We start from the raw sequence: 11,114 nt of genomic DNA on the forward strand, positions 1-11,114 counted from the left end.
AAAAAAAAAAGATTACACCCATGAAAAAGCTTTCTACACTGTCAGTACCCTGCAAGGCTGTTTCACACATGGAAGCCATCATAATGTGTCCAACACTCTAGGGCAAACAAGAGGGAATTTGGGGCCCCAGACAAGGCCTCTGAGACCAGAGATGTCCAGCTCAAAAGCACCAACACCCCAGGCCCCAGCATGGTGTAACCAGATGCCCTCAGGGCTGGCTTTGTCCAGGGAGGTTACTGCCAAGAGTAAGCAGCAGAGCCCAGATTGCCAACAACGTGGGCTGAGTTCACGTGCCTGACCACAGGATGGGCCAAACTTGGATGCGACCAAGACCAAGCACTCAGGGCTGTATAAGGGACAGCACAGGTGGTACAGCCTCGGCGGTGGGTGTTAGTGTTCCAGCTCCACCTAGACCCTGCTTTGAGACCTTGAGTGAGGCATTTCACCCACTCTACCCGAGACTCAGTTTGTTCAGCTCTCAAGTGAGGACTTCTTTCTTATTTTTATTTTTACTTTTTTGGTGAGAAAATAAAGGAGTAGGCCGGGCGCAGTGGCTCACACCTGTAATCCCAGCACTTTGGGAGGCCGAGGCGGGCAGATCGCCTGAGGTCAGGAGTTTGAGACCAGCCTGGCCAACATGGTGAAACCCAGTCTCTACTAAGAAAACAAAAATTAGCCGAGCACGGTGGTGTGCACCTGAAATCCCAGCTACTCAGGAGGCTGAGGTAGGAGAATCGCTTGAACCCGGGAGGTGGAGGTTGCAGTGAGCCGAGATCACACCATTGCACTCCAGCCTGGGTGACAGAGCGAGACTCCATCTCAAAAAAAAAAAAAAAAAGAAAGAAAGAAAGAAAATAAAGGAGTATGTTAAAATTAAATAACTAAGTACATGTGAAGCATGTAGCACAGTGCTTAACAGCCAGTAAACCATCACCATCAATATAATTGCCAATAATGATAATGTCTCCTTTCCAGAAGTTTTTTCTTTTTTTTTTTTTTTTTTTTTTGAGACAGAGTCGCTCTGTCACCCAGGCTGGAGTGCAGTGGCACGATCTCGGCTCACTGCAACCTCTGTCTCCCAGGTTTGAGCCATTCTCCTGCCTCAGCCTCCCGAGTAGCTTGGGACTACAGGCGCCCACTACCATGCCTGGCTAATTTTTGTATTTTTAGCAGAGACAGGGTTTCATCATGTTAGCCAGGCTGGTCTCGAACTCCTGACCTCAAATGATCCGCCCACCTCAGCCTCCCAAAGTGCTGGGATTACAGGTGTGAGCCACCACACCCAGCCTGCACTCTTAATTCACTGAATGCTGGCCCTATTTACAGCCTAGACTATAAGCTGCATGTGGGCAGAGCCAAACTTGCTTTGTTCCCCACCCTATACACAGAGCTAAGCACACTGCCTGGCAGAGTACCCTCTCAATCAATACTTGGATCAATACTTGTTGAATGGATTCATGCTTGGAATGAGGAAGGAGCTGCTAAACGTAGGAGGGACAGAGACAGGGAGTGTCCTAGCAATGAATTCAGTCCGTTAGGAGGGGTAAGCAAAAACATAACGTTTTATTTATTGAAAGAAAGAGAGAGAAGGGCAAGGATTTTTTTTTTTCAATTTATAAGCTGCACTATTGAGATGAAAAAGATGATGAAGGTCATAAACTAACAAACGGAGGTGAAATGAAGTGGGCCTCGCCCTGCCAGTCAAATATTAGATTTTTAATACTTTACATTACAAGAAGTTATGGTTCTAGTCTGCACTAATAAAACGGCTCAAATTTGACTATCAGTGGAACTGATTCACTGCTAAGCTATGTCACCTCTGAGCTCCTGAGTCACAGCATGTCATAAAGGCTTTCATTGCTCTGTTGCAAACTCACCCCAGGAGGGATGGGTTTTTTTTACTTTTTCTTTTTTTTTAAGTTCTTTTGTTCTTGGTACACTTTCTTCCTTTTTCAGACTGGATCCTAATGGCCCCAACCACTAAACAACTCAATCTGTTCAGATAGTACAAGAGGCTAGGGAGAGAAGGACCTTATGCAAATGAACCATGGCTCAGCTTGGTTAAGGCAATGCTCCCCCATTTGATCTTTGGGAAGACAGCAAAATTTGTCTTCAAAGATCACTTTGTATTTCTGTTTTTCTTCGATCTCCTGGTGGCCTCCCTGCCTGCTGCCTCGGGTGGCTACTGCCCTCATGCTGGCCTCTTGCCGAGCTACCCCAACCAGCCCTGCACTCGCCCAGACGGTGCACACTCCAGCTGGAAGCAAGGCGGTCTGATGTTCCATTTCACAGTACAGTGTGAGGAAGGATGGCCAAATTCGCCTGTCCAGTGTGGCTTCCTTATTACTTTAATTCAATCAGGCTGCTTCCTCAGTGTCTTTCCTTATTAGTGTCTTCCTTCTGATTCCAGCCCTGGGATGAGCTCCATCTGTGCTGAGAAGCATTTGACTCAACTAGTAAGCCTTCTTACTAGTCTCCCTGACTAGTACTAATCTGCTGTTCCCATTGCTGCCTAGTGGCTCCCCACTGGTTGATGAGTAAATTTCAGTCCCTATTCATACCACATTACTCCTCCCCATGGCTCCCTGGTCCTCCTGTGCTGTTCCAAAGCCTGGAATGTCTTTTTTCCATTATTTCTGTCAAATTTCCACTCATCCTTTAAAACCAAGCCAAATGACACTTTCTCCACAAGGTTTTTCACTCTTTCATCTACTCAGATTGTAACTTTTCATGTCTATTCTGGTTTGCATCTCATTCTTGTGTACTAACTAGTCGGTCACCTAGGCCTGAAAGTCCAAGCCATCTTATGCATATTTTTCTAGCCTTAGTTCCGGAAATACTCTCTGGTGCACTGTAGCGCTCCATGAAACTGTTATCAAATAGGTAAGGAGATTTATAGATTGCCATGTGCAATGTCACATGTACATTAATTTAATCCTCAAACAGCCCTGCTAGGCAGGAGGTATTATTAAGAACATTGAAGCTGATTTTTTTTTTTTTTTTTTTTTTTGAGATGAAGTTTCACTCTTGTTGCCCAGCTGGAGTGTAATGGCGCCATCTCAGCTCACTGCAACCTTCACCTCCTGAGTTCAAGCAATTCTCCTGCCTCAGCCTCCTAAGTAGCTGGGACTACAGGTGCCCGCCACCACACCTGGCTAATTTTTTTGTATTTTTAGTAGAGATGGATTCACCATGAGGCTGGTCTCGAACTCCTGACCTCAGGTGATACACCCACCTTGGCTTCCCAAAGTGCTGGGATTACAGGCGTGAGCCACCATGCCCGGGCTTGAAGCTGCAGATTTTATTTGCTCATGAGCAACTAGGGATGGCCACTGGAATTCTCGTTTAGGCATCCCTGGCCCCAGAGCTCAGGGCCTTTGTACCCTCACACCCAGTAAGAAGTTAACTGATAAGGCTTAAGGTATCAAATGTCCCATGACTTTTTCTGATTGAGAACTGCTCAGACCTGCTCAAAGCACACCCCAGTGCAACAGAACAGCTGTTCAATAGAAATTACACAGTGAGTCAGGTGGCCACTGCCATATCATGGCATTCTATATACTACGTTTCATGTATGAAGGTTCAACATAAAACTGGCAGCTTCATATTTTCCTGGCCAGGAGCAAGAATGCAAAATGTCTAAGACACCAATTTGCCCCCAGAGAACAGGTGCTAGGAACTGGTTGTACTCAGGGTTCATGAATACTTCACATGGTTCTTTGCTAAGCCTCATTCGCAAACACCTGAGAGAATATTAAACGTAAAGGGCAATTGGATGACTTCCCAGGGTCTCTTTCAGGACTAAGCATCAAGGACTTTGTCACACTAAGGTGTCTCAAATTTCCTGCCAGTTCTTTGCTTACATGCTCAATATTTAAAATGTATATTCAACATCAGTGATGTGCTGGATGTTGCAGAAGATATAACAATCCCATGCCAAATCCTACAGTAAAGGAGAAACACACCCGTGATTAGAAAGGAAGATCCATACCAGACAAATACCAGCACCCCTAAGCTGAGGGCTCGCAGGTGAGATGTGTTGTGAAGGAGGAAAGAAAAACAAGGCACGTTAATTAATTTTTTAAGGGCCATTGTAGCTTTATAGATGACTGAGACCCTGCAGAATGTGCCTTTGGGGGGTGTACCTTTGAGAGTTCCCATGCTTCCATAGGGTGGGGCCACTTTCCTTAGGCAGTGAGTCTCTAAGCCTTGTTCTCCAGGAAGGGATGGGAATGACTCAGTACATTAAACACTTTTGCCTTCCTGATTGTTTTGTCAATACAATACAGTGGTTTTATGGGAATACCCGAGTAGTGTGATTATCAGTTTGAGCTGATAGGGATCTTCTTGATGAGTCCTATGGTGCTCACTGGGTGAACCAAGGCTCTGTGTGCGCAACGCACCAAGTGCCTGGACAAACCACAGTGAATAATATCCACGAGCTCTTTCTCACATCACTTCCCCATTCTTTTTTTTTTTTTTTTTTTTAGATGGAGTCTCGCTGTGTCGCCAGGCTGGAGTACAGTGGCGTGATCTCAGCTCACTGCAACCTCCGCCTCCCAGGTTCAAGCGATTCTCCTGCCTCAGCCTCCCAAGTAGCTGGGATTACAGGCGCCCGCCACCACGCCCGGCTAATTTTTCTATTTTTAGTAGAGATGGGGTTTCACCATGTTGGCCAGGATGGTACTTCCCCATTCTTAAGTGGAATCTCATAGCTTTGGAGCTTATTTTAAAAATGCTTTAAAAGATATATTCTTGGTGTTAATGTCCCCGACTGAAAAAAAAAATCAACTTTATAATTTCAAATAGCAAAGCAGGTTTTTACTAAAAATACACATGTGTCTATTGGATACATCACAGCCTTTGGGATGTGTAGAAATTAACTTCCTTTCAGATAAGCCATTACAGCCCCATTTTTCAAAAGAAAAAAGGACTCTCTGAGAGGTTAAGTGGTTTGCTCAAGACTACAAAGTTTGATATGCTAATTAGAGGGGGGATATTCTAGAAATATCTAGGCTCACATTCCAAAAACAGGTCCAAGTAAAATAACAGGAATCTTGAAAAAATAAGTAATAACATGACAATTATCTGGTGGCCATCTGGACAGTAGCAGTAGCCATTCCACAAGGAAAAGATTTACAAAAGACCAGAAGGGAGAGAAAATTCTGGCTGATGGAATGGGGGATATTGTAAGGAGAGAATGAGAAAAATGCTATAGTAGCAACAACTATGTACCCAAGGAGATGGATGTTTTATATGAATGTAATGTCGCCACATTGTAAAGCCACAATAATATAAAAGTATGCAAGAAAACCTCCACTCAATCACCTTTTCAAGAGATTGGACACAGAAGCAAGGGATGGGTCAAAAGGAAAATGGAAGCCAATGGCAAGAGCCAGCAAAAGCATCTTTAAAAGAAAAGAAAAGGCCAGATGCAGTGGCTCATGCCTGTAATCTCAGCACTTTGGGAGGCCAAGGCGGGTGGATCACCTGAGGTCAGGGGTTCAAGACCAGCCTGGCCAACATGGTGAAACCCTGTCTCTACTAAAAAACACAAAAATTAGCCGGATGTGGTGGCGCATGCCTGTAATCCCAGCTACTTGGGAGACTGAGGCAGGAGAATCACTTAAACCCGGGAGGTGGAGGTTGCAGTGAGCCAAGATTATGCCATTGCACTCCAGCCTGGGCAACAAGAGCGAAACTCTGTCTAAAAAAAAAAAAAAAAAAAGAAAAAAGAAACACACACACACACAAAGATAGAAGCTGTGCTTTTGAAATGTGCATATTCACGGCCGGGCGTGGTGGCTCACGCCTGTAATCCCAGCACTTTGGGAGGCCGAGGCAGGCGGATCACGAGGCCAGGAGTTCAAGACCAGCCTGACCAACATGGTGAAACCTTGTCTCTACTAAAAATATAAAAATTAGCCAGGCGTGGTGGCGGGCGCCTGTAATCCCAGCTACTCAGGAGGCTGAGGCAGGAGAATCGCTTGAACCCGGGAGGTGGAGGTTGCAGTGAGCCAAGATCACACCATTGCACTCCAGCCTGGGTGACAGAGCGAGACTCCATCTAAAAAAATTAATAAATAAATAAAAATGAAATGTGCATATTCACAAAGACATGCACCACAGGGACGCCCACTGCAGTACTGTTGCTAACAGGCAGTAGTTGGGACAACTTATATGTCTAGAGTAAAAGATCAAGAAGGATTCAAATCAAATTGTTCAGCGTGGTGACCCTGAAGGACTAACAGTGGGAGAGAGAAAGAATAGAAGAGGTGTGGGGAGAATTTTCACTTTTTAGTTGCATAATCCCTTCTGGGTTGTTAGTTTATTTTATGCCTACATGCATTTTTAATTTTAGAAATTAAAAATATTATATTATTTAAAATTAAAAAGTTTTTTAACAACCTGTTCTGTTTGGAGGACTGTTTGTAGGAATCATCAAGTCTCAGAGTTGAAATTGGTCTCAGAGGTCTGTGTAGTCTAATCTCAGCTAGATTCAGCTTCACAGCCTGGCTGTCTGCATGGAACTTAGGGCAGAATGGCCACCCCTGGCTCACAGGCACTCACTCCAGCCTCAATTCGGATCTGGCTCATGGAACCTGGTGTATCCGAAGGACATGAAAAATTACATAAGCGTTGTGGCTTTCATAATCTACACCTGCGCTGCTAAACCTCAACAACAATCATGCACCACGACTACAGCAACCCCCAGATCCTCCTAGTTCCTACCAGGCCCTGAGTAATTTGACAGCCTCAGAGGGGTCGCTCATGGTTGAACACAACTGGGCACTCATACCTGTAATCCCAATACTTTGGGAGGCCCAGCCAGGAGGATTGCTTGAGCCCAAGAGTTCGAGGCCAGCTTGAGAAACAGAGTGAGGCCCTGTCTCTACAAAAAAAATTAAAAATTAGCTGGGCATGGTGGTGTGTGCCCATAGTTCAGCTACTCAGTAGGCTGAGGTGGGAGGATTGCTTGAGCCCAGGAGTTCGAGACCATGATCACACTACTGACTGCACTCTTCCCTCCTGGATGGCAGGGTGAAACAGTCTCAAAAAAAAAAGAAAGAAAGAAAGAAAGGGTTTGAACACGAAAAACTGAGGTCAACTGTAAACCAGTTGGTTGTCAGTACAGCACAATCCCAAGTACAGTGTAGCTATAGCCTAATAGGGCCTCACAGTGTCTATGCAAGCCTCAGCATTAACAATCACTTCCCCTGGCCATTCTTCACCGTCTTATAGTTTGAGAAGAGCTGCTTACTGCCCTGACTTTGCTTATTTACCCAAGAGGCAAAATGTTTACATATTTCAGTTAACACAGGGACTTTCTTTGATGCCGCCTTGATCTTCTGGTATGGCTTTTTCCTTTTTTTTTTTTTTTTTTCTGAGATGGAGTCTCGTTCTGTCTCCCAGGCTGGAGTGCAGTGGTGCGATCTCTGCTCACTGGAACCTCCGCCTCCCAGGCTCAAGCGATTCTCCTGCCTCAGCCTCCTGAGTAGCTGGGACTACAGGCATGGTAGGGCTTTTTCCATTTTACCATATGCTGCCCCACTCCACGCTATGAAGTGTGTCTGCCTTTGTTCCATGTTCCCTCTGATGGACAGTATTTTGCTGTAAGTATCCTCAGTTCAGTCAGAACTTAATGTTACTTAATTTTACACCATGCTCAAAATTGGGGACACACCTGTAAAGGGTTTGCCATCACCAGGATTTTAAACCACCGACATAGACTGAAAGCAAGAAGAGTGCTGTGTTTGTTGCTATATCCCCTCTAGCACCTAAGGCAATGCATTTCACATCTTGCTGAGAGCAGATAACTCAATATCTGGATCTAGAAAATTGGAATCTAAAAGACGGAAGGCATCTAAAGACCAGTTCCCATCATGCCACAGCTGAGCAATTGGAGACCCAGGTGGTTAAATCAGATATTGAGTTAATGTCAGCTGGAATGCAGATGTTCCTACTCTGAGTTGAGTGCCCTTTCCTCTGTCAGGTTGCTTGTTAGCTAAATGAATGAATGACTTTACCACTCGATTTGTATGAACAAAGGAGGCCAGAAAAGAGACTAAAGTTAAATGTGTAATTGTTTGTTTAGACTATATTCGCCAACTTAACTGAAGTTTTCCACTATCAATTGATTGTTTGCATTCATTGACTTAGATATATTTTTCATCATTTAAAATGTTTCATCAATGCATACAAACTCCAGACAAATAGCAAGTCAGATTTCAATATAGTGTTAACTCCAATTCCTCTATAATCTATAATACTTAAATAATTACATGATCAGACTGATCCAAATATATTTTAATGTCTTTATATGTCAATGATGAAAGATGTAAAATCTTCATATTATGTCTCTATTATGTAACTGCTTCAAGAAAACAAAAAATTAATAAAACCTAACACATGTAAATAAATTCTGACATAACATGAGTCCATGATATTCACTAGCCAGATTTTCAAACCTCATTGTCCTTTAAGAGCCCAATTTTAAGCTGGGCATGGTAGTTTACGCCTGTAATCCCAACACTTTGGGAAGCTGAGGTGGGAAGAAAGTTTGAGCAAGGCAATTATAACCAGCCTGGGCAACATAGCAAGACCCAGTCTTATTCTAAGAAAATTAAAAAAAATTTTTTTAAATCCAATTTTTGCCCTTCAGATTTTTTTTAAACAAACCAACAATTTGCCAGCTTTTTTTTTTTTTTTTTTTTTTCCGAGATGAAGTCTCACTCTGTTGCCCAGATTGGAGTGCAGTAGCGCGATCTTGGCTCGCTGCAACTTCCTCCTCCTGGGTTGAAGCAATCCTCCTGCCTCAGCCTCCCGAGTAGGTGGGATTATAGGCATGTGCCACCATGCCCAGCTAATTTTTGTATTTTCAGTAGAAATGGGGTTTTGCCATGTTGGCCAGGCTGGTCTCAAACTCCTGCCCTCATATGATCCACCCACCTCAGCCTCCCAAAGTTCTGGGATTATAGGCATAAGTCACCACACCCAGCCAGCCAGCTTTGAGTTTCATTTCTTTCATTTTCTTGCTCATCCTCAGAGGGAGAGGTTTAAGAAGAGAAATAAAGGGTAAAAATGGGAAAAAGAAAGGCAAAAGGTATAGATGCCTCAGGAACTGACAGGGAGTAGCAGTCAGGCTCCTGGAAGAAACAAGAAATGTAGCAAGGCATGGTCAGGAAACACATGTCTATCCATGTTCCCACTCTCTCTGACTTTCCCTCTCTCTCCCATCCCTCTTGCCAAGAAGTGAGTTGGCAATCTTACCAATCACAAACAAAATAGATAAAGCCTCCACACTGAGATTTAGAAACCCCACTTTAGCCAAAACTAAGTCACTTACATCAAATTGTACCATGACACCAACCATTCGTGTCCCCTCCCCTGCAATGGCAATCAAGTGTCATAGAAAAATAGCCTTTTAAGATTACCATGAGCCTTTTATTTATTTTTACACCCAGGCTGGAGTGCAGTGGTGTGATCACGGCTCACTGTAGCCTCAAACTCCTGGGCTCAAGCAATCCTCCCGCCTTGGCCTCCCAAAGTTGGCTCGGGGTTGATGAGCCACGGTGCTCAGCCAACCATGAGGTTTTTAGAGATGATCTTGTCTAAACCCTTCTCACCTGTTTTGCAGAAAAGAAAATTGAGATCCCAGAGAAATGAAGTAACTTGCCCAAGGTCATTCAGCAAGCAAGATAGAACTAGATCCCCAAACTGCAAACTAGCTGTCCAGAGTTCTTTCCTCAATGAGCAATTTAAAAGCTACAGAATGTACAAAAAAACACCCCAACAGTCTAGATATAAAAACAATTACAAAGGCACAAAAGGGCAGGAAAACTCAGTAAAACTATGAACTTCACCCACCCCACCTCCCAGAAACCCAGTGACAATCAAAGCAGCGTCAGGCTGGTTCAAGGAGTAATGGTGCCTCCAACAATTTAATTGCTCTTCTTCCTCCTTTACGCATTTCTCACAGGCAGAGAAAAAAATGCATCTAAGACTACTGAAACTTACTTTGAACCAATACAGACGTTTGTTGATACCTGAAATTTAGGGATTCGCAAATACGTTTTCTGCCAAGAGCTTACAGAAATCACACTCTTAGAGCTAAAACATCAGGTCATTCCCTGAGTCTCAAGCCCTGGAGAAAATTAAATGCCTTCCCCAGAAACGGGTCCTCTCCCCTGTCCTGCGCAGGTAACAAACGCTGCTGGAGAGACTTGGCTTCATCAGCTGTCTAAATGCAGACTTTTCAAGAAGGTGACCCAGGAAACTAACATTCCAAAACAGGACTTCAGAAAAAGAAGAAAACTTTTTCTTACCCTTAAAAATAACAGAAACAATAGGATCCGGCTTGCCAAATTTCGTTTTAGGGATATTGCTGGCAGATTCCACAATCACTCGCAGCATGGTTCTTAGCTGGCAGAAAGCAAGTTTCAGCAAACGAAGTGGAGACTCGGGTGCTGGAGCTCCGGGTCGCACCGCCCTGGGAGAGAAGTTCTCTCCCAGTGAAAGGAGGATTTCTCCCAGGGACGGGGCAAGGAAGGGGAAAAGGCAAAATGGGTGGACCTCTGGCGGATTTTACTGAAGGCAATGTGTAAACTGATACCGAACTCCCCGCGTCTACGCAGTGCCTCAGGCACAGACTTACGAATTCGGGAAATGTGGAAGTGAAAAGGACAAACCCTAAACTAAAAATAATTCCGTGCAACAAATGAAACCAACATGAATTTGGAGCTAAGAAATACGGGTAGGTCAGGAAACCACTAAAATGTTGCTGCCTGTTAGCAATGGTTCGTGAAACTGAATTGATTTTTCCGTCACTGCTTTCATTCTTTTCTGAGTTTCAAGGAGTTTTAAAACTTTAGTCATTTTTTTCTTTTGACTTTTCGCTGTTACTTCTCACGCTATTGAACACACCCACTCAGTAACCCTATGTTCAGCTTTTTTAAAGCAGCTAAAGGGTGCCTCCTACTGGACGGCAAACGAATGACAGCGTTTATTTCAAGTAAACGCGATCCAGGCATGGGATATATAAATAATTACAATATGTATAAATAATTACATATATATGTGTGTGTGTGTGTGTGTATATATATATATATATATAT

At 43.9% G+C, this 11,114-nt stretch overlaps 1 protein-coding gene across 2 annotated transcripts in view; it reads right to left on the bottom strand.

Annotated features, from left to right (window-relative positions):
- The window catches only part of MYOF (myoferlin), a 173,509-nt gene extending 162,643 nt beyond the window's left edge, over positions 1-10,866 (bottom strand). Inside the window, exon 1 of one of the 2 annotated variants that reach the window (XM_063669988.1) lies at positions 10,326-10,866. In XM_063669988.1, coding sequence (XP_063526058.1) covers positions 10,326-10,413 — 88 coding nt within the window. In that variant the 5' untranslated portion in view covers positions 10,414-10,866. The remainder of the gene's footprint in view (positions 1-10,325) is intronic. The other variant, XM_054435782.2, reaches the window with a different exon arrangement.
- Between the last annotated feature and the right edge of the window lie 248 nt (positions 10,867-11,114).

This window comes from Pongo pygmaeus, chromosome 8 (genome assembly GCF_028885625.2).
Source record: "Pongo pygmaeus isolate AG05252 chromosome 8, NHGRI_mPonPyg2-v2.0_pri, whole genome shotgun sequence".
Taxonomy (NCBI): Eukaryota; Metazoa; Chordata; class Mammalia; order Primates; family Hominidae; genus Pongo; species Pongo pygmaeus.